Source organism: Eptesicus fuscus, chromosome 11, assembly GCF_027574615.1.
Source record: "Eptesicus fuscus isolate TK198812 chromosome 11, DD_ASM_mEF_20220401, whole genome shotgun sequence".
In the NCBI taxonomy this organism is placed as follows: Eukaryota; Metazoa; Chordata; class Mammalia; order Chiroptera; family Vespertilionidae; genus Eptesicus; species Eptesicus fuscus.
The window spans coordinates 34,301,263-34,326,479 of NC_072483.1; the positions used below are offsets into that span (position 1 = coordinate 34,301,263).

Consider the following 25,217-nt stretch of genomic DNA (forward strand, 5'->3'; position numbering starts at 1 on the left):
CATCCAGTGTAATCTGGTGCCTGTCCCCAGATTGCAATTCCTCTCACTGGGGTCACAAAGGGCCTCTGTGCTGGGAAATTCAGCAGAGACTTCAATCTTTCTCTAAGTGCTACTGACTATGCCTTCCTTGAAATCACATCATCTTAACGCTTAACTGTTATCTAAATTCTCTCAGTGTTCTTTTCAAGGGTCCTCCATGAGTTCTTCTTTTACCTATCATATCTATTCTTGACACATAGTTTTTCATCCCTAATTACTAATTTTGTGAATAATCAATTGTCTGCTGATGATTTCCCATTATCTGCTTAACATTTGACTAACTCCAGAGCTGCAAAGTCAAACATTTTATCTTTTGATTTCCATATATTTTTTAATCTATCAAAGTCAACACTTAACCTAAAATGATGAATAATCTCTCTTTTGCCTCTCTCATACCAGTTACTCTTAAGGTATTGCTTATTTCTAATAGTGATACTTGGAAACCTGGAGTCGTATTGTACACCACTAGCATGACTCAAGTTCAGTTTTATTATTTCAAATCATCTTACAAATAAGCCACTTCAGTTTCTGCGTATAATGAACTTAAACCTCATCCACCCAGTTCTCTTCCCACTTGAGCTGTCTTCAGATGGCCATGGCTTCAGGTGTTCTTTGGGAAATGGAGCTATCAAAGTGCCAACATAGCTCTGTGGTCTCTGGCCCTGAAGGTGTCATGTTCCCTGTTGAGGCAGGAGAATGCCACGCCCCACCTGGGAAGGGAGGATTCCTAGCAGAGCTTGTGGTTTGCTGAAAACTTACAGCTAAAACCTTTAGTCTGTGTGCATAACGACCTCTAGATGCCCACACACTGAGACAAGAAGATCCTTGGCAAGCTAATTTCTGATAATTGAGGAATGAGGAAATATCTCATTTACAGCATACTCAGCCTTCAGGGCAGATCTGGGATGGTGAGACTTGAAACTTAAACTAATTTGGTGTCTTCTTTAAGAAAAATAATAAAAATTGATTATAAAATTAGATACAGATGCTTAAGCTTCTTTATAGTACATCTGCCTCTGTCCACTTCATTAACTTTCTGAGTCATGTAGACTCAATAGTTCCCCCATGAATGAATGTTCCCATACGTTCCAAATATAAATGTTATAAATCAGCCATAAATGAAAAGATTGAATGTATAGTTAAAAGAAAAACTTGAGATAATTTGTAGTGATTATGAAGTAGAATAAGAAATCTAAAAAAAATATTAGGCTTAGTAAAAATCTTGGAGCTCAAAAAACTGAAGAGAAATTAGTTACTTGATGATTTATCAAAGAAACGAATTATCTACTTTCCAGTACTTATATTCTCTAAATAATTCGAAAATAATTTCTTCCAGATATCAAGCTCTTAAATTAGTTTTAGTTCATTTCTTTACCTCAGATCTTAAAATTGTATGTGTGCATATATGTGTGTGTGTGTGTGTGTGTGTATTTATATATATAAATAAAATGTTATTTTTAACTTGAATGACCTTAACATTTGGCCTTGTGGTTGAAGTTCTTAAAATGTTGATGTCATAAAAATTCTACACTTGAATATCTTATTGTGAATTCTACTATTTTGGTGTTAATGACAATAATAAAGCAAGTTCTAATATAAGTAGTCAAGACTGAATCATCCTTGTCACTATGTTCAAAACTAGTACCTTTTTTACATTAGGATTCTTATGAAAATATACTCTTTGACTTAGTATTTCACCTAACTAAACTATTTTGTTTTGCAGGTAGGTACTTCTTTTGACTGTTGGCTTGAGTTTGACTTTGTTCCCTAACATTGGGATCCATAATGTACCATTTGAGGTCTCAGAGAGGGCTGACCTTTAGTATGTAATAATATGATAATCACAGCTGCAGTCATTTCTCCTTGCAGAATGACAAGCAATTCTATGTGTGGTTTTTAGTAACGGATTCCAGTGATAACTCATTTCTTCCTGCAGCATGTGGAAAAAGGACTTACAGTTCAGACACTAACTCTATTCACTACTTTTGAAACCTTTCTTCTGACATGGAAACATTCTCTTTAAGAACACGAAGATCGACATGGAAATGAAGTTAGTTCTTGTTCTGGCTAAAAACATCTCTTGTTTTTCTTATTCTAGAGAGTCCTTTGTTCTGCTTTCTCATTAGTGTTTGAAGTGGAGCGCACAGTGGTCTTCCCTCTTTCCGAAGAGGCTACATTACTGTAGTTCTCCAAGAGGACTCTCCCCAGTGTTTCTCCATAATAGTTTGCGTTTCCTGTATAGTTGTCTCAATTCAAGTTGTGTTTGTTATATTGAGAGACATTTAAAATACCATGTGTGACTGCCTTTTTTTTTTTAGTACCTCAGGAACATTACCATTTTAATCCTTTTTCTTCACTATTCTCTACATACCTTTAATCTATTCTTGCCTGCTTCCTCTGTAATGTACAGGTTTATCCTACTCTCCCTAGAAAAGAAAGCATTAGGTCTATAAATCCTATGTAGAAAACCTTAGTGAAATCAAATATTTACTCTAGATACAATTAAAATCCCCAAAACAATGCTATCATTAATTCTACAATGAGTTATATAAATTATTGGTCAAAAAAGAAATATTTCACAGCTTTTCTCATTAGTACTGTTGTCTCAATGAAACTGTATATCGAACAGACAACATCATGAAAGATGAAAGGAGTTTTAATAATAAGGAAAAGAGATAAGGACAGACTATATGAAAATGAAAAAAAAGTACCTTGTATTCCATTAATCCCTAAAATGATTTTTAATAAAACACTGAAAGACCTGGCCTAGTTCCTCTTGGTTTTGATTTATTTTTGTATGCTTCATAAGAGATGAAATGCATAAGCATTTGTCTTTTATGGGGAAACATCCCCTAATAGTTCTTGGCACACTGAGGTGGCAAGGTCACGTTCAGGGCATTCAGTGACCTAGATTCGGCTCACAACAAAGCTACCAAGTATTTGTGAGACTTTTGTCAGGTTATTTTCTATGTTGATGCAATTTTCCCACTCATAAAAGTAAAGGCATTAATTGGTCTGTAAGGCACCTCTCTTGTCTGTGATTCTATGGATATTATGATAAATACAGTGTAAAATAAGGGAATAGAAAATGTATACTCACATATAACTTTGTCCATGGTGGCAAGAAGCATGGTGTCTTAAGGGTCCTGGTTTCTTAGTATGTGCCATAGCCGATATCAGTAATTCCCCCTCCTCTTTGCCAGCTTCCACCTCTCCTCCCCACATCACTGCACTGAATGTCTCTGTGGACATAATTCTACAGAAAGGAAATTGGGTTAACTGTCCAGGGAATAAATTACAATGCTGGTACCAGGAATCTAAGCCATCTGGAAACTAATGAAACAGGGGTTGCAATGAGAAAATAGATGCTAAATCTACCCAAGGTGGTTATCTCTCAGGAAGAGAAATTAAGAAAAAAGAGTTAATGCACATATGTTGTCCCTAAGCACAGACTGATTCAGCAAGTGTAAGTGCATGGAGTGGGTTGGATTGGCAAGGGAGCATCATGAAGTGGTAGAAGCTGTGGGCATGAACAGGAGAGAGAGGCAAACAGTTCTCTCTCTTTTTAATGTCACTTTATTCCAACAAGGTGTAAGGACAAAGAACATGTTGCTTACATAAGTCATAAAGAACACTGAATTAAGAGATTTGTCCAGGTCTAGTCCAGAGCTTACATGTAGCAAAGAAATACTTGATTAAGTGTGGATTTCTATTTGTTAAATCAAAAATTGTAGTTTTTGGTTAATTTATTTGAAGGCAATATCTAGAATTTATTTAACATATAAAACTTATAAAAGTATCCACATTTAAGTATTCATTGTTGTTTGTTTTTATTGATTTCAGAGAGGAAGGGAGAGGGAGAGAGAGATAGAGACATCAATGATGAGAGAGAATCATTGATCAACTGCCTCATGCACACCCCCTACTGGGGATCGAGCCCACAACCCGGGCATGTGCCATGACCGGGAATTGAACCCCGACCTCCTGGTTCATAGGTCGATGCTCAACCACTGAGCCACGCTGGTCTGGCTCCACATTTAAGTATTTAATCAGGTGGTCTTAAATCTTAAATATGAGTTAAAAGGGAAAGCCATTATACTGATATTCAAATTATTTTTCAGATTTTTAAAATAAAGATCTAAAATTTTTAATAAATTAAGTAAACAACCCAGGCCGGTTTGTCTCAGTGAGAGTGTCAGCACTTGATGGAAGGATCATGGGTTCTATTCCAGGTCAAGGGCACTTACCTCAGTTGCAGGCTCCATCCCTGACCCCAGTCCAGGGTTTGTGCAGGAGGCAACCAATTGATGTGTCTCTCTCACGTAGATCTCTCTCTCTCTCTCTCTCTCTCTCTCTCTCTCTCTCTCTTCTACTCTCTCTATAAATATCAATGGAAAAAATATCCTCAGGTGAAGATTAAAAAAATAAATTAATTAATTAAGTAAACACATACCATGTTTTAGACAGCCCAATACACTAGTTATCAGCACTATGCAGAGGCTGCTGGGCAGATACCAAATCTATTTGGAAGTAATTATATTCACTATTTCACTTCATTATGTAATTATAGATGGGTAGCTGCTCTACTTTGCTGGAATTCATTACTTCATTTTTAATAAATCATTTGGAAATCGCCTTAGTACAGGTAAAAGTATTTATCACCCAGATTCTCATTCTTCAATAGTAAGGGCTGCTCTTAACTAGCATTACATTGAAATGAAGAACAGATACACTTGACATTTTGATATTACTTGCAGTCACTGAAGCATGATATTTGATGTTACATTTAGCAATAACATTTGAGACTCAGGGCATTCATGAGGTGTTCATGATAGGAAGGGTGGAGTTGATACATAGAGATTGCATTGACTTCAGTTATTCATTAAAATTCAGAAAAAGCTCCAGAATAAGGTTGTTCTTTATACTTTTTAGGTAAAAATAGAAGTTTACACTGTTGTGTGTATGTATAAAGAGAGAGACAGAGAGAATAAAATATATACTATATGTTATGGCAAAATAGTCATATGGTTAAAAAGAGCAGACAAGTTAGAAAAAAAGAGCAGAGAAGTGGTTGATTTGTGGGCAAAAACTTTCTTGCAAATAAATTTTCTGCAGTTGTGATAATGTTTTATATCTTGAGAGGAGTTTAGGCTACACAGGTGTTGGCACTTAACAAAGCTTAGGAAATGCACACTTAAGATTTGTGCATTTCATTGTATTTAAGTTTTACATTAAAAGTAAAAAAAACTGATTTAAAATCAAATTCTAGTTAATAAGCATGATGCAAAATATAGTGGGGAGTTTGAAATTTATTAAAATAATATGAGTAGAGGGCCTCATAGGAGAAATAAACATGACAGAATAACAAGGGAAGCAAAGACAGAACTACAAGAGGGAACTAGTCCTACCAGACATTAAAACATAGCTCTATAATTAAAACAGCTTAATAATGGGGCATGGATAAAGATGCAAATGGAATGAAACAAAAAGTATAGAGATAACTGTAGGAATAAGTGGAAGTTTAATATATGATAAAAGTTACATCTCAAGTCACTGTCCTAGTGCTGGTTGTGAGGCTGGGATAACTGGTTAGTCATTTGGATGTGTCTGTCACACATTAATGATTCTCTCTCTCTCTTCTCTCTCTCTCTCCTCCCCTCCCACCACCACTTCCCTTCCTGTCTGTACTCAGTGGAAACTAATGTGGAGAGAAAAAAGTATTTTTTATTAATTAACTGGGTGTGGAGAAAAGAAGAGGAATTTATGATGCATACAGTCTTAACTATTACTTAATTCAGCAGCAATTAAACCTTGTTATTACTCTTTGTTATTTTAAAATTTTATTTTAGTAGTTAATTCAAATTGATTTATATGCTTTAATTTCTTCACTTATTTTATACATGAGACTTTGATTTTAATTTTGTTATTATTTATGGGTTTAAAATATTATATATATATATATATATATATATATATATATATCATATATGGTATTTAAGTTTTATACCACAGGAATAAGGTGTAATTTTTCCCTGTAGCATTTCCTTAATGTCAAAAATGTATGCTATTCAATTTCAGCATATTATTGAGTATAATTTATATTGATTTATATATAATGATATTTTTAGAAAAACATAGTTATAGGTGGATATGTAGATATATAATGCTTTAAGTAAACAAAACTAAAACATTGTCTGTGCCAAAGTAAAAAAGCTAAATTCTCAGGAAGCCCACATACTTTACTCCATACACACAGACTCTTCACATTGACCCCATTCCAATAAAGTGCAATGACCTGCCTAAGTGTTTGCCCACTATTCATTCTATCCCCAATTCTTTTTTTGTTTGTTTTTTTTTGTTAATCCTCACCCAAGGATATTTTTCCACTGATTTTTAGAGAGAGTGGAAGGGAGGGGCAGAGACAGAGAGAGAGAAACATCAATGTGAGAGAGACACAGTGATTGGTTGCCTCCCGCATGCACCCGACCAGGGCCAGGGAAGGAGCCTGCAACTGAGGTACATGCCCTTGACCAGATTCAAACCCTGGACCCTTCAGTCCAAGGGCGGACACTCTGTCCACTGAGCCAAACTGGCTAGGGCTGTATCCCCAATTCTTAATCTAAAGATGAAGCGGTGCCTCTGGGAATAGAGCCAGTCACCTTTATATCCAGGATGATGAAAGGGTGTCTAGGCTTAGGGTACCCCTGTAGAGTTGTCCGAGTGCGCGCAGCACAAAGACATCAGCTGAAGGACTGAGTGGGTGCACTTGCTTATGAGGCTGTGCACTTTGCTGAGTGGCTATTTCTCACTGGAAGAAAGAGGACCTTTTTCTGGGCACAAAGGCCTCATATGCTTTTAAGTCTGTAGTGGCAGGACTCCACTGTCCAGAAGGGGTGTATTTTTCTAATCATACAAAGGACAGTATAGTCTGATGATGGCCCTGATTCTAGTTCAACAAGCCCATTTATAGCTTGCCTGATCCTAGTGCCTCCCTCCGTTAACATGTTGATCCTATGATCTAGCTCCCATGTTATACCTGATTCATGAACTGTTTTCTGAGCTTACGTATCAGTATCTTTGCCCTGATAAAAGTAGACCCCCAGTGTCTTCGTGAGTGAATTATTTTCTCTCTTTGAACTTACAGGTACTGTGTTGTTCTATTTCTGAATTCATCATCTGGCGTTGGTCCCTTTATCTGATACTAGGCCCCACAAATATCATCAAATTTTCTTTTACTATATTTTCATTTTGCTTGTTTAGGCACCACCTGGCAGTGCTTTCGCCCCTGACCAACACCAGGCTATTCTTGACATAGGCTTTTACTCTAAAGCATCATCAATAACAATTCTCTCTGGAGACAGAACTTCACTTGACCAATTTGAACTTTCTTTTATTTATCTATAACTCCATCTTCCCTCAAGAGTGCATGGTTCATAATCGACATATTGCTTAGTATATATATTTGATGAATACAGTAGTCCCTATTATCCAAGAGATCTATCTTCTAAGACCTCCAGTGGATGCCTGAAACCACAGATAGTATAATGCATACCATCTCCCCCCCACCCATACATACATACAAAAGGAAGCACTTTATGGCTTCTATTTGGCATATCCAAATTGCTAACATACATCACTGCTCTTCTGCTTTGGGGTGATTATTAAGGCAAGTAAGATTTACTTGGACACAAGCACTGTGATACTGCTTCAGTCAATTTGATAACTGAGAGCACTACTATGTGACTAACAGGCAGGGAGTGTATACAGCATGAATGAGCTGGATGTAGGGATGATTCACGTCTGAGTCAGGAATGAGCTGCATGGTGAGAGATTTCATCATACTACTTGAGTGTGCAATTTAAAACTTATGAATTGTTTATTTCTGAAATTGTCCATTTAATATTTTCAGGCAGTGGTTAAGGATGGGTAACGGAAACCGCACTAAGTGAAGTCGTGGGAAAGGGAGGGCTATTGTAAACAAAGACTTTATATTGAAAGGCTTTTATAGCTAGAAGGTTATAGCACTTATTAAAATAAATATGTAAAACATACTGGAGTTTAGGAAAGTGAACAGTTGAATATCCCTGGAGAAAATTTGGTTTCATAGGGGAGGTTGATTGAGCCCTACCTGGAAGGATAAGTGTGTTATTTAGGGAAGAAAGCATTCTAAACACAAGGAATTCAGAGATAAAGAGAGATACCTGTGTGAGAGAGAGCTTTGTTTCCTGAAGGGACTTTGAGATGTTTAATATTGTTAAAGAGTTAAATGCCACTGAGAGAAGATCACATGAGTGGTGCTGAGCCATATCAGGAGGAGCCTTTGGATTATAGCTGTAGGCAATGAAGAGCCATCAGAAACATTTTAATAAAGGAGAGGCTGTTTGGGTCTTCATTTAGGTCTCCAATGAGGAGGGTATACTTTTGGCATCAAGAATGTTCTACAAATGCACCATATTGACTCCATAACATAACTTAAAGAAGAGGTGGTGGTCTACAAAGAGGATACAGTGGAAGGGAAGAAGAAAGATACTGAAGGAAGCATTATCAGGATTCTGTGACTCATGATGTTGAAATCACCATAATAATGTTAGCATCAAATTTCTGGCTTTGAACCTATGTGGCTGGTGGCTTCATTATCTCGTAGAGGTGAAAAACTTGAGGGCCTGGCTGGTGTGACTCAATGGTTAAGTGTCAACCAATAAAGCAGGATGTCATGCTTTGATTTTGGGTTAGGGCACATGCCCAGATTGCAAGCTTGATCCCCAGCAGGAGACATGCAGGAGTCAGCCGATCAATGATTCTCTCTCATCATTTATGTTTCTATTTCTCCCTCTCCCTTCCTTCTGAAATCAGTAAAAATATATTTTAAAAAACACACAAAAACAAATTTGAGGCTCAGGGTGATCAGCTGACTTGGATAAGTCCATCAATGAAGGCAGAAGCAAAGCCTGGTCCAGATTCCAGGACTATTAGTAAAAAAAAAAATCAGAGTTATTTTTTCACTAACAAATGTAAGAATTTAAATATATGAATGCAGTAGCAAGTAATTTTGTTGCAAAATACTTCCACTACAGTTATCACATTCAATAAACACATTTATTTTAGACAACTCATTGTTAAATACTTTCATAACTCTTTCATGAATGAATTATATTCAGAGGTCACTCACAGAAAGGGAACAAGCTCATAACCTTGTGTTCCCAAACAACAAAGGTCACAGCACTTACTTGAATGACATTCTTTTACTTTTAGCTACAAAGTTGATTTACATCGTTAATTTCTAAATACAGGACAGTTCTTCACAATAGAAAGAATATAAAATTTGCTTGTATCATACTTATTTTTATGTCTTAAAAAAGATTATTTATTAACTATTGACATCATGGAAATAACTCCAATGGGACTATATGATTGCCATTTATTTGGTAGGAATTACATCTATGATGTTTTAGTTTTTAATATAAACCAGATGTCAGCTGAGTGTATCCAGTCTATTAAAGTCAAGATGAGGTCAGTTTAAACCCCAAAGGAATTATCTGATGAAGTCCAGAGCTCTTCCTAAAATTTATTCAACTCCCCCAGTGGACTTAGGGTTTTTTAATTGCTTTTGTCACTGCTTTCTCCATTTCTCACAAAGCAATCCAAATACTAAACCTGGCTTCTTCCTAAAATTAGAGACATAGTCATGCAACCACTAATACAGTGCATTTGAGAGTAGGGCAGACTTGATGAACAATAGAAGGAGAGTTGGGATTGCATTACAACATTGTAGCCCAACATGAACTTTAGACACAACTCATCTTTCAAATATCCTCCAGTTATCACAACACTGAAGAAAGTCCACTGGCTACTCTCAGCATTGTAATTGCTCATCACCTCTCTCTACACCTTTTTATTCCTTTCCTCACCTCCTGGCCCCATCCTATTATAGCAAAGCAAAGGCTCCTCTCATCTCATTCAAAGCAGTTAGACTTTGTTTCCTGGGATTGCATGTCTTCAGGCTCCTGCCTGCCTCCCCAGATTCCTTGTCCAGGAATTCTCCATAACAAAGTAAGTTTCTTAAGAGGCAAAGAACCTTATCCTATCAGATAGAACTGCAGCTTTTGAAACCTAGCTCCCTCACTTAGAAGCAAGCTATTTAACTGATCTGAATAGCAAGATCTTTATTTATCAAGTGGGTGTAATAATGTAACTAGTTTATAAGGAATATTATAAGGATTATCAACTGCTTACTCCACAAAAGACCACCAGAATAACCACCAGCTTGTCAGTTCTAGGAAGAGGCTATTTATATAGGTGGATGTTTAAAGAGATTGGGAGTCTGGGTCTAAGTGGTTTATGACTGGTTTTTCAACATAAAAATCTTATTAGGATTCATCAAGTATGTGATGTAATAATTTAGGATTGGTGGATAGAATGAGGTGATAGTCTTGAGGTGAATTGATAAGCAAGAAGTTTGTCTAGTTAAGATATATTGTTCTGAGAAGAAAGCCATTTTCCCAACTGAGCAGCCTGTTCTCCTTAGAAGATGCATTTTTGAGCAATTTATGTATAGATTGGAAGTTCTGAAAGCATACATTAAAGCTATTTATAAATTTACCAGAGACTCAGTGCACAAATTCATGCACCAGTGGGGTCCCTTGGCCTGGCCTCTGGGATTGGGCTGAAACCGGCTCTCTGGCATCCCTCGAAGAGTCCTGAATTGTGAGAGAGTGCAGGCCAGGCCGAAGGACCCCACTGGTACGCAATAGGGGCCGGGGAGGGACCGTGGGAGGGCTCCAGGGCGCATTCAGCCCATCAAACTCAGTCCCGATCAGCTGGACCCCAGCAGCAAGCTAGCCTACCGGTCAAAGTGTCTGCCCCCTGGTGGTCAGTACATGTCATAATGAGTAGTTGAGCGGCCTTAGCATATCTTTAACATATTATGCTTTGATTGGTTGAATGGACAACCAGACACTTAGCATATTAGGCTTTTATTATATAAGATAGCCTTGTCATAGTACTGATAGTTAACCACTGAGGGTCAAATGGGATGACCCATATAAAATATATAGTATAATGAATATATACATATATATATACATATACATACACACACACACACACACACACATATATATATATACTAGAGGCCTGGTGCACGAAATTCATGCACAGAGGGGGGTTGTCCCTCAGCCCAGGCTGTACCCTCTCCAATATGGGACATCCCTCTCACAATCCAGGACTGCTGGCTCCCAACTGCTTGCATGCCTGCCTTCCTGATTGCCCCTAACCACTTCTGCCTGCCAGCCTGATCACCCCCTAACCACTCTGCTGCCAGCCTGTTTGCCCCCAACTTCCCTCCTCTGCCGGCCTGGTCACCCTTAACTGCCCTCTCCTGCAGAGTTGATCACCTCCAACTGCCCTCCCTTGCAGGCCTGGTCCCTCTCAACTGCCCTCCCTTGCAGGCCTGGTCCTTCTCAACTGCCCTCCCTTGCAGGCCAGGTGCCTCCCAACTGCCCTCTCCTGCTAGCCACCTTGTGGTGGCCATCTTGTGTCCACATGGGGGCAGGATCTTTGACCACATGGGGGCAGCTATATTATGTGTTGCAGTGATGATCAATCTGCATAGTACTCTTTTATTAGATAGGATAGAGGCCTGATCAGGGTGGGGTTCCCTTGGGGCGTGGGGCGGCCTGAGCTAGGGGCCTGTGGTGGTTTGCAGGCCAGCCACGCCCCCTGGCAACCCAAGCGGAGGCCCTGGTATCTGGAATTTATTTTCCTTCTATAATTGAAACTTTGTAGCCTGGAGCTGAACCAAGCCTGGGGCTCCCCCCACAGCCGGCAGCCATTTCTGTTGGGGTTATAATTGAAACTTTGTTGCCTTAAGCGGGTGGGCCAGGCCAGGGTGTGCGGAAAGGTTTGCTTCCCCTGTTGCCGGGGGCAACCCTGGCCTGCTCTCTCAAGCTCCATTCTGCCGCCATTTCTGTTTAAATTTGTTTACCTTCTATAATTGAAACTTTGTAGCTTGAGTGGAGGCTTAGGCCTGGCAAAGGCAGGTGGAAAGCTTGGCTTCTTCTGTTACCTAGGAAACGTTGCTCTCTGTGGCTGTAGCCATCTTGATTGGGTTAATTTGCATACTTGTTCTGATTGGATGGTGGGTGTGGCTTGTGGGCGTGGCTTGTGGGCGTGTTGGAGGTATGGTCAACTTGCATATTTGTCTATTATTAGGTAGAATATATATATATATATATATATATATGTATATATATATATATATATATAATAATAGACAAATATGCAAGTTGACCATACCTCCGACACGCCCACAAGCCACGCCCACAAGCCACACCCACCATCCATGAATATATATAGTACAATGAATATATAGTTCAATGAATATAGTACAAAAATATATAGTGTAATGAAGAGTTCAATAAATGTTTGCCACTTAGTACTAGCTTTCTTATTATGTTACTGGAGGCCTGGTACACAGATTTGTACACCAGTGGGGTCCCTCAGCCTAGCCTGTGGGGATTGGGCTGAAACCAGCAGTCTGACATCCCCCGAGGGGTCCCGGAGTGTGAGAGGGCACTCTGCAAAGTTGTTGTCACTTGGCAGCTCCTGCACTGAGCGTCTGTCCCCTGTTGGTCAGTGTGTGTCATAGTTACCAGCCAATTGGCCAGTTGGCCAGTTGGCCAGTCACTTAGCCTTTTATATATATACTAGTGGCCCGGTGCACGAAATTTGTGCATGGGGGGGAGGGGGTTGTGGATGTCGGACATCCCTCTCACAATCCAGGACTGCTGGCTCCCAACTGCTCACCTGCCTGTCTTCCTGATTGTCCCTAACCACTTCTGCCTGCCATCCTGATCACCCCCTAACCACTGCCCTGACAGCCTGATTGATGTCTAACTGCTCCCCTGCCAGCCTGTTTGCCCCCAACTTCCCTCCTCTGCTGACCTGGTCACCCCTATCTGCCCTCCCCTGCAGGCTTGATTGCCCCCAACTGCCCTCCCTTGCAGGCCTGGTCCCTCCCAAATGCCCTCCATGGCTGTCCATCTTGTGGCCATCTTGTGTCCACATGGGGGCAGCTATCTTGATCTTGTGTGTTGGATTGATGGTCAATCTGCATATTACTCTTTTATTAGATAGGATAGAGGCCTGGTTCACAGGTGGGGGCCAGCTGGTTTGCCCTGAAGGGTGTCCCAGATCAGGGTGGGGGTTCTCTTGGGGCATGGGGCAGCCTGGGCAAGGGGCCTGTGGTGGTTTGCAGGCCAGTCATGCCCCCCAGCGACCCAAGCAGAGGCCCTGGTATCTGGGATATATTTATCTTCTACAATTGAAACTTTGTAGCCTGGACTAGAGGCCTAGGCCAGCCAGGGCAGGTGGAAAGCTTGGCTTCCTTGGTCATTGGGGGCAACCCTAGCCTGCTCTCTCCAGCTCCGTGGCTGCTGCCATTTTTCTTGGGATTTATCTTCTATAATTGAAACTTTGTATCCTTGAGTGGAGGCCTGGGCTGGCCAGGGTGTGTGGAAAGCTTTGCTTCCTCTATTGCTGGGGAAACCCAAGCCTCCCTTCTGCTCTCTGTGGTGGCAGCCATCTTGGTTGGGGTCAATTTGCATACTCATGCTGATTGGCTGGTGGGCGTGGCTGGTGGACATGCCTTGTGGGTGTAGCAGAGTGATGGTTAATTTGCATATTACTATTTTATTAGGTAGGATATTTCTTAAATCAGGGTATGAATGCTGGAGGATTGGGCCTAACTCTGGCTGAGAAATCAAGGTTTGATAATAACCCACAAGAAGCAAGTAGTGGTGGGCAGTCCCAGCTTTGGTTAGTAGGTAGAGAGCTTATGGATATTCAAGGCAAGGCAAGAAGCAGAGACCTCAGCAGGCAGGCAGAACATGACTCTCTGAGCTCTTCTAGCAGAAAATAATAAGCAGAGACTACAGTAAGCAAGAAGGAAGATTTAATAGCAGGCAGCCACAGCCAGCCAGAGAAATTTTAGATTAGGGCAATAAATGATTTAGAAGGACTACAAGGAAAAGACAATGGTCTTTTGTTCCACATTGCTACCCTGGACAAACAAGTAAAGCAGTTCTTAAGCCAGGAAGGTCTAGACACCACATCTATTATTGAAACTGCTTTGGAAGTGAAGAATACAGTGGCAACCTGACCACAGGAACTAAGTATAAGAGACAAATTATTAGAACATGGCCATGGTCAGAATCCTAGCAGAAGCAAAGCGGACCCAAATAACATACAGACCTTATCTGTATTTTATACAGTGTTTCATAATAAAAGGATAGTGTAATAATAAGTGAATTTCATACAGTTCCTTTATAATTTCATTTTTTTTCCTCAAAATTCATGTAAAGTAGATATGGCAGCAGTGTTACTCAAATTTAGGTGATGATAAAACTGAACCTTAAAAAGAGTCTGTTCACAGATCCTAAGTGGCAGAACTGGGAGGCACACATAGGTTTTCCAGACAGAGAACTTGCTCCAGTATGTTTGAATAGGAGTGATGTTACTTAGGTTTGAGTGATGTTATAATAGAATAATTCGTAGACCAATTTTCTTACACTCTTTCCTGTTCTGATCCCTAGCTTATTTATTTGCCCTGGGCCTAGAAGATGAAATAACAAACCCAACTGAAGATATGAAAAAAGAAAGTGGAAAATGTGGTGTTTCTACACCTCTAGTTCAGATAACAACAAAGCAGAGTTACCACTGGGAAGTTGATCTGATGATTCATACAATAGCCTGACTGTGAAGTTTATATTTCTCAACCCCTTATTAAATATATTTCCTGACATGCAGAATGCTAGATCCTGGAGAGGCAGAGATAAATAAGATTAATCTTCTTTCTTCTTTTAAAGAATCCCTTAGCCATTGGATAAGATAGATTTATTATGAAAGAGTAAAATAATGTTATAAAGATTGAGGCACATATGCGCTATAGAATTGTGAAAGGAAGCAGAATCATTCTTTGTGGGGTTAGGGAAGAATAGAGAAATTACCTGGCTCCCTGTTTCTCTTTCCTCCAGTTTGTTAATCTCTCTCTGAGGTCCTTGTGGCATATTTCGGAAAGAAGCCAACAAGCAAGGGAGTCTTGGAAGCATATCACTAGCCCAATAATTCTCCCGCCTCATCCACCCATCCAAATGTGTAGAAGAAAACAGAAGGAGCGAGTGGCTTTAGTAGCAAATAGGCCAAGGATGCAATACAGGGTCTACCTGGATTTTAAAATAAAGTTGTTTGGGGAAGATGGATAAAATCTGATTTTTTTAAAAATGAATTACTGAAGTAATTATAACTTATAGGAACTTACTTTTGAAAGGTTTAATAAAACGTAAATAGAAATCAATATATAGAAACCCACACAAAATTAAATGCTTCATTTTTATGAGACCCCCAAGCTGTTTAATGATTATGAAAGAACCAGTTTCCTGTTGCCTAAGACTTCTTTGCATGGATGCATTGGAAAATGATGAAATTTCTCTCTGTACATATGATTGTTAATGATTTGGAAACAGAAACCATGCATAATTCTGCAACATTCAGTGCAATTCCCATAGCTTTTAATAATAAGAAGGTTATAGAGGACTTGTATTGTAAATCTTTATTTTTAATTACTGTTATTAATTTTCTTTGATTGAGATGATAAAAGGTAACCACTGACTCACTGAACAACAATCCAACAAGTCATCAAACTACAGTGTTGACAGCCTTTGTTTGTAGTCTTAAATGGATTATGTCTAACTAAACCACTATGTAATTATGAATCTTTTAGTCCATTTTTCTTTTTTTTTTTTGATGTGGCATATTATATTCAATAGCTTATCTGAAAACATCAATATGGTTCAAAAAAGGATAAAATTAAACTGTAACAGTCTGTATTCCTGTAATATGTGCATATCCAAAGGGAAAGATGGTAAATTAGGTACACTATATCACTGTATTTTCATGTTCCAGATATAGGAAACATGATCCCACCCCTATATCTTCTTGAAAAGAGAATGGGTGGATTTATTTCTCATATATTTATAAATCAACAGCTGATACAGAGAAGGCTGGACTGACATGTGACAGAATAGATTATAAATTAAGTAGAGAAGACTTTCCGAATCCAGGGCTTACAATTATAGAAAAAGGTGACATTAATTTAATCTGCTATAAATATAAACAGATATTAACCTTATGTATCTTACTTTAAAATGTTGATGTAAGCAAAAAAGGTTTTATTTATATACTTACATATTGAAAATTTTTTTTTCTTAAAATCCAGAATTTCTGTTCATTAACTTTTGGTAACAGTTTTCAACTTTGGCTGTACATTCAAACATTCAAATCCCAGAGGGAGATATATTTTAAAATCCCATTACACATGACCACACCCAGACACTGAAATCAGAATCTGTTGCTGAAATTCACACATCAATGTTTTTGTTTTTTCAAGCTCATGGGATGATTCCAATTGCAGCCAAATTAAGAGTCACAAATATATTATTACAGAATTAAAAGGAAATAAACTTTCACTTCAAGCATTAGAGATTTAGCATGTCATACTATGGTGTAAATATGAAATATTGCTATGATAATACTTATGATTTTCCTAGAATACCAGATTTCAGGAACTTAATTGGACTAGTAGGCATCAACTACTCCTTCCAAACTGATGAAAATTGCTAGTGCAGTCTGCTACTTTTACTCTCATTGTGCTCCCACCAGAATGTCAATTTGCCAATCTCATTTAGATGTTTATATAAGAGAAAAATAATCTCTTCATAAAACAGAGTGCTAAAAGAGTATTTGGTCTATATGTACATAATTTTAATGAAAGTTGATTTTTTATGCTGTTTTAATGAAATAATACTGGGGAAAGGTTATTTCTCTTTTTTTATTTTTTTAAAAATTGATTTCAGAGAGGAAAGGAGAGGGAGAGAGAGATAGAAATATCAATGATGAGAGAGAATCATTGATCAGCTGCCTCTTGCATGCCCCAACTGGGGATCAAGCTTGCAATCTCGGCATAAGCCCTGGCCAGGATTTGAACCATGACCTCCTGGCTCATAGGTCGATACTCAACCATGGAGTCATGCTGGCCGGGCTTATTTCTCTATTTCATTTTATATATATATATATATATATATATATATATATAATCATATATATATATATATTTGCGTGTAAGATTAAGTCATATTTTTGTATGATTTAAATGTGTGTTTTTTTCTAATTTTTCAGACACCAGTAATATTTAAAATGTTTAATATAGCATATACCTCAGGGAAGAAAGCATTACTGTTACTAGTATTAAATAATACATTACTTCATTATTATCATTATTATTACTTTATGACCCAGAGTATTGAACTAGCTCTCTGACTTGAGACTTGTATTCTGTAAAATCAAGGTTGGAATTATTCAGCTTTGAAAATCCTTTCCAATTCCAACATTTGGAGATTCTGAGCTTTACTTTGTAGACCAAGTAATATCTAACACTGATTCCAGATTATATACTTTATTCTTATGTAAAATATATAAAAGCTGAGGTGAATAGTGTTGAAGTTTTTCTTATAATATTACAAAGAAGTTGTTTGCCATCTGTCAGGGAGAAGAGAGTATTAGAGTTTCAAACTCTACGAGCTTAGAAACTAAATATATTAAAAAACAAACAAAACACTAAAAAACGTTAAGTACTTTTTCTGTACTACACAATAAATTATTATATTCACCTGTTCTAAGATATGCATTTTGTATAGTTTATATGTCTGAAATCAGGATGAGTTTTATAGTCAACTAGAGGCCCGGTGCATGAAATTTGTGCACAGGGGGTGGGGAGGTGTCTCTCAGCCCAACCTGCACCCTCTCCAATCTGGGACCCCTTGGGGGATGTCTGATTGCCTGTTTAGGCCCGATCCATGGAATCAGGCCTAAACAGGCAATCAGACATCCCGTTCACAATCTAGGACTGCTGGTTCCCAACTACTCACCTGCCTGCCTTCCTGATTGCTCCTAACTGCTCTGCCTGCCAGCCTGATCACCCCCTAATCACTCCCCTGCCAGCCCAATCGATGCCTAACTGCCCTCCCCTGACACCCCGGTCACCCCCAAATGCCCTCCCTTGCACATTCCCTCTTTATTAGATAGGGTTTTTTCTTTAGCATGTTGGACAGTCCTAACTGGTTTGGCTCAGTGGATGGAGCATTGGCCTGCAGAATCAAGGATCATAGGTTTGATTCTGGTCAAGGGAATGTACCTTGGTTGGGGGCACATACCCAGTCGGGAGTTTGCAGGAGGCAGTTGATCGATGTTTCTTTCTCATAGATGTTTCCAGCTCTCTATTCCTTTCCCTTACTCTCTGTAAAAAAATCAATAAAATATATATTATAAAAAAAGAAACATTTAAGATCCCTCCATATCTGCCTGGCTGGTGTGACTCAATGGTTGAGACCCCAGGCTGCCACCGCTGGAGAGGTTTGGGCCCTGGCCAGGCTGAGACCCCAGCCCAAGGCTGCCGCCTCAGCCCAGCCAGGCTGAGACCCCTGCCCTGGCTGCCATCTCAGCCTGGCTGCAGAGAGCCCAGTGGGTGCCTTCCCTTGCCTGAAGATCGCGCATTGGGGGTGCAATGCGCTGCTGGCCTGACACCCCGGCCCCAAGCCCCACGGCCTGCTTCACCCCTGATCGTGCGCAGCTCGGGGACAACCAGCCGGACACCCTGGACTGCCACCACTGGGCAGGGATTGCTGTGTGTGGGGCAGTCGCCTCCCAGGTAGACACCCTGTACTGCCACTGCTGGGCAGACTTGGGGACTCCGCTGGGGCTTGGGGCTAAGAGGACTGGGCACCGCCATCTTGTGGCCATGGGTGCCGCCATTTTGTCGCGGAGTGATGGTTAGTTTGCATATTACCCTTTTATTAGATAGGATGGTTAGTTGCAGTCATTGTCTACCCGTTGGCAGTTGTTATGTAGCCACTATATTTTAAGCTATGTGAACATGGTCATGGCTGTTCATATAGTCATGCTTCAATGAAGTTTTGTGTGCTGATTATACTCCATATGTAGAATTGTCATCTGACATTTCTTCAGATAGATGACAATAAGATTCTGTTGCAGGGGGAAAGTTATTGTCTGAAAAGAAAGGCAAGGGGATCACAACAAGAATTAAAATTCATATGATGAAGCAAGTATTTATTGTTGGAACAATTCTGTATTTTCTTGCTAGTCAATAGCTGACTGATTTATATAACTTTGCTTCTTATCATGTCTATCAGGGATCAACAGAGGGGACATCACCAGAGATCTTATTAGAAATACAGAAACTTGGGCCCAACCCAGACCTACTGAATCACAGTCTGCATTTTCTCAAGATTCCCATTTAATTCCTTCACACTTTAAAGCTTGAAAACACTTTACAGTATCAAGGAAGATACACAAAAAAACATGAAGCTGATTCATATTTTGTTACTGAGATAAGTGCTAATGATGTCTCTCATATATTAAGCAATACAACCTAAAGCATAGATAAAGCCCTTAGAATAGATGACAGATGATTAATGACTGTGACGTTGAGTGTCTTTTTTCATATGTCTGTTGGCCATCTGTATGTCCTCTTTGGGGTGGGAATGCAGACTGGTACAGCCACTGTAAAAAACACTATGGAGTTTCCTCCAAAAAAGTAAAAATGGAACCACTTTTTAACCTAGTGATCCCACTACTGGGAATCTATCCAAAGAAACCGAAACAATAATTTGAAAGAATATATGCATCCCCATTGTTCATTGAAGCATTATTTACAATAGCCAAGGTTTGGAAATAGCCAAAGTGCCCATCAGTAGATGAATGGCTAAAAAAGCTGTGCTACATTTACACAATGGAATACTACTTGACCATAAAAGAGAAGGAAATCTTACCTTTTACGACATCATGAATGTACCTAGAGAACATTATGCTAAGTGAAATAAGCCAGTGAGAGTAAGAAAAATACCATATGATCTTACTTATATGTGGAATCTAATGAGCAAAATAATTCAACAAACAAAATAGAAGCAGAAACATAGATAACTGTTGCTACTGATTCATTAGCAAACATGACAATATTCATAGAAATCTATGTCCATCCCGGCTGGTGTTGCTCATTGATTGAGCATTGACCTATGAACCAGGAGGTCACAGTTTGATTCTCGGTCAGAGCACATGTCCAGCTTGCAGGCTTAATCCTGGAGGCATGCAGGATGCAGCTGATCAATGATTCTCTCTCATCATTGATGTTTCTATCCGCCCCCCTCTCCCTTCCTCTCTCTGAAATCAATAAAATATATATTAAAAATAAATGTCCAAATAATTTGAAAAGATTTTTCTATAAGCTTTATTTAAGTGTTAAGTAGATTCTAGTGATAAAAAAAAACACCATTATGTCACAGTTTATTTGAAAAAAAATTTTTTTTTTCATTTTTTAGTGGTACCTAAAATTATGGTGTACCTTACTATAGGTGAAAGAATAGCTTTGATGAAATACAGACAATAATACCAGTTCAGTGTAACACAAACCTATCAGAAACAATGAATATCCTAGCTCTTGCTGATGCATATATCATTGCACTTGAGGTAATTAGATAAACTGACAGAAAATGATTGATGTGTTTAGCTTAAGAATTATTCTATATTTTTTATTGTTATACAAAGTTTTCTTTGATAAATAACTTTTCACCTGGGAATAAGAGGAATAATTAATAAAAAATATTAGCCACATTTTATGTTTATGCTACATTAAATAATAATAGTGTAAAGGTTCTATGAGTATACATAATAGCTGCATTAATAGTAAATTAGGTCAATATAGCTTTGTCACATATGAATAAAAAATTAACATTTGTGAGTGCATTTTTTAATCACAAATAGAGCATGATAGAAATAGTTTAAGAAGATAGATCCAAGTGTCTGCTTTTTATTTTGACCTTTTAAATGATTTATCTATACTAACATGTCATTCATATTTTCTTGTTGGCATCTAGCATAGTGTAGAAAAAATTGATTTAAAATTCATCACTTTATTCCAAATGATACTGAGTAGCCTTTATAGCCTATTATCTTTGGGTTAAAGCCAGTTGTCATTGACTGTTAGATTGCTTTCAGCCTGTATTTCCAGTTTTACTTCTTTATTGATGATAATGATGATGATGATGATGATGATGATGATGATGATGATTCTTACCATCCTTTTTCCTTAGCATGCTGAAAGAGATGGGGTGTGATGAGGCTGAAGAATTGAGAGTTGAGAAAAATCATGGAGAGAACCTTTCTGACTTATCGGGATGGCTTTCTAAGTTCATATAGAGCTGAGCTGCCTGGGGTTACAATTTAGTTGACGAAGCATATAGAAACTACTTGAATCTTGCTGGCAGAATGGGAAGAGATGACTATGAGTCAAACTACCTTTTTGCACTACATTTTTCTTTTCCTGTATACACAATATCATATATTATGGATGCTTACTGTTTTTCAAATAAATATATGCTGAAGGAAAAGTTTATGTATATAATTTTTAGTTCAAGTATATGCACATTATTACCTGGTTATATTGCAGGAGACTTCACTGAGCAGGTGAAATTTAAACTACTTTAAAAGATGATTAAACTATCAGTAGATACACAATCAGTATTTGTTTTATTATATGCCTTTAACTCCCACATTTTATTGGATTTTCTCATTCACCCATGAATGAGACTAATTATAACAATGCTTGTTTTGTGTCATGTATTAGGTTGTTCATGAGTGGCAAGAAATGTTGGATTCATTTTATTTGGTGGAATGATTTTAATTTCCTAGCTCTTCAGAATATTTTATATGAAAAAATAATCTAAGGTGAATAAACTTTAATTCTTGCTATGGATACCCAGGGACATTTTTTTTTTTATTCTATAATGATGATGATGTAAAATCACGTGACAGAAATGTCTGAATGTTGACAAGTTCATGGGGGGTAAGAACCATCTGCATGTTAAACTTCTGATACTACCAGAGCAGTATGCATATTATTTATCCAAATGTACCTTTTTGAATTGATTACCTGAAAAGTAAAATCTGGGCTGCTTTGCACAAGCAAAGTTAAATTTTTTTTTTCCTCAAAACATCAGTTCTAATAGTAATAACAATTATGGGTGCGCTCCAGGCACCAGCAACATCTGAATAACATGAAAGTTTTCTTAAAAATACAGAATCTCAGGCTATAACCCAGACCTATTGAATCAGACTGTGCATTTTATTTTATTATTTTTTAATATTTTTAAATTTATTTCAGAGAGGAAGGGAGAGGGAGAGAGAGATAGAAACATCAATGATGAGAGAGAATACTAGTAATTAATCGGCTGCCTTCTGCACGCCCTACACTGGTGATTGAATCTTCAACCCGGCATGTGCCCTGACCGGGAATCAAACCCTGACCTCCTGGTTCATAGGTCGACGCTCAACCACTGAGTCATGCTGGACAGGCCAGAATGTGCATTTTAACAAAGCCCTATTTCCATTAAAATTTGAGAAGTGCTGGTGGCCTGCCTATTCCCTGTCCTGATCTCAGATTTGATTATATAGCACTAATTGAGAATCTATAAAATACATCCTGGCTCCGGAACTTTTCCAACAAAGGAGACATGGTGCCCACCATTCTCAAGCAGAATGAAAAGCATGCATGACTAGATTTTAGAATAGAAAAATAATCTGTTTTACATGCTTCAAAATTCTGTGGATGTATGCCTTTTCTATGTTCTCATGACTTTTTGAGTTTTATACAATAATTGTCCTTTTCTCAACAAAGAATAAAATTACATCCACTAAATGAATTCAGCTGTCCCTGTTATACCTGGTCTCCCTGTTGATAGTCTCAGAATGTTATTTTAGCTTCCTTAGACGCGTGGAAATCATGCTGCTTGGTTCCCTGCAGGAATTAAAATGAAATATTAGTAATTGTGCATATTTAATTTTCAAAATGCCAACTGATTACTCACAGCATTTATAAAAAGGAAAATTATTGTAGATGTGCATAAAATCTTTCCTTAATAAGGACCTTTGAAGTCTAAAATTGTGCTATCATGGATATTTTTTATTCCAGCGATCAGAATAAAAAATGAATTATTTATTAACATATCTTTCTTCTTTTCCTTTTTCCAGATGCAAGACGAAGGTCTACCCTGATGAACTTCCAAACACAAGTGTAGTTATTGTGTTTCATAATGAAGCTTGGAGTACCCTCCTTCGAACTGTTTACAGTGTTATAAACCGTTCTCCACATTATTTACTTTCTGAGGTCATCTTGGTAGATGATGCCAGTGAAAGAGGTATAAATGTTTTTCTCACATATTTTCTTAAATTAGAACACTTTATTATGGTCAAGAAGACAGCTGGGAAATGATCTGTATTTTCCTTGTAATTATACTAACCCTGAAACCACCCCTCATCATCAGTGCATTTCCATCAATGTATCTAGGCAATCCCAACTCTAGAGACAAACTCTAGAGACAAGTAACTAATTATTACAGTTTCTTGCATGATTCCATTTGGTTCTTACTAACCCAGGAAATCAGCCAAAATGACTTTCAAAAGACTTCCTTTTTTTCCCCAACTCAACTGCTCATATGATTGAACATTTATATGACTTTATGGATACTTGTCCTTTTTTTTTTTTTTTTTAGTTCAGGTAAATGCAAAATAACTTAATGAAGGAGCCCGCATTTGCCAGTGTGGCTTAGTTTCTCCATTAGAGTCTGACATGTTAACTTCCTATTTTATCCTTATCTTTGTCAGCCAAGTGACAGGTTTTAATTACTGTACATTAAAATACTCATGAAGTCTCTATCCTTCATGTCACCTACTGCAAAAAATGTCGACAGGAGTTCACCACCGTTTCTGCGTGTTGAGTTTTCATCTGGGCAGTAGTATCGCTGCGGTGTCTGAAAACAGTTTCAAAACTTCCTTATAAATTCTTATTGCACGTTACAGATTTTCTCAAGTTGACATTAGAGAATTATGTGAAAAATTTAGAAGTACCAGTAAAAATTATCAGAATGGAAGAGCGCTCCGGGTTAATACGTGCCCGCCTTCGAGGAGCCGCTGCTTCAAGGGGGCAGGTCATCACTTTCCTGGACGCACACTGTGAATGTACCGTGGGCTGGCTGGAGCCCTTGCTGGCGAGAATAAAGGAAGACAGGTGAGGACTCACGTGTTCTCTCTGCCTGGGCTATGACTGAACCTGTCAGGACAGTGTTGGCTTTCCATCAGAACATCTCTTCCAGGTTGCTATTTTCAGGTGTATTCCTAGCTTTTAAAAAAGCCGTCCCCACCTTTCTCACTTAATAAAGACCTTGGCTTAGTAGTGCTGAACATGAATATTTGATTAAGAAATGGTCAAACAATTCAAATAGTAAACATGTTGAATATTCATTTTTAAGGGAAGGAAATCAGTCTAATTTGAAATAGTACAATTTGGTAAATTACATTTTCAAAGCACCTTATTGTATCCTCACAACCGCTGTGTGAGGTAGGTAATGTATATATGCTTACTTGTACCTAATAGTAGGGAGGAACACATAAGTTAAGTAGCTTGCTCCAGTTATTGGAAGTGATGGGAGCAATTCAGTTGTTCCTATTCCCAGACTAGTCTTTTTCCTGCTAGGTCAATGTCCTTATTCAAAGTCTAGTTCAAAACCACCTTCAGGATCTTAAAAATAAAAACACATAAATTCCACATTCCAATCATAAAACATACAGAGCACAGCTATAAAGAATGCTTAATTATTTAAACAACATTGCCACTTTGTACATAAAAATGATGGAATCTGAAAGATTGAATGTTACTTGTAGAAATTAAGAACCTCCTGGTTACCTGAAATTCTCTTTAATGATGAGGCTATGAGGTATGAGCTTTTGCTGAAGATATTCATAAACATTGGTGATTAACGAGTATAATTCCCAAGCACTTAGGAAGACAACCATGTTGAATACTGTCTGATATAAAAACATAGCATTGTATAAACACCTTGCTTGCAAAGTAAGTTCACGTTCAATAGAAAGGTCTTTCTAGAATTGAAGTTTTTAATTAAGCACTCAAGACCAGGGCTGTGTAGTGAGAGCTAGTCCAGCTATATCACTTAAATGGCAAGATTTGATACTGGCCACGAAGATGGATGGATTTCGCC

At 38.2% G+C, this 25,217-nt stretch overlaps 1 protein-coding gene across 4 annotated transcripts in view; it reads left to right on the top strand.

The window, feature by feature from the left end:
• The window catches only part of GALNT13 (polypeptide N-acetylgalactosaminyltransferase 13), a 407,064-nt gene that overhangs the window by 189,808 nt on the left and 192,039 nt on the right, over positions 1-25,217 (top strand). For all 4 annotated transcript variants that reach the window (XM_054723085.1, XM_054723084.1, XM_054723082.1 and 1 more), the window contains 2 exons: positions 23,194-23,360; positions 24,022-24,229. In XM_054723085.1, the coding sequence (XP_054579060.1) occupies positions 23,194-23,360; positions 24,022-24,229 (375 nt within the window). The remainder of the gene's footprint in view (positions 1-23,193; positions 23,361-24,021; positions 24,230-25,217) is intronic.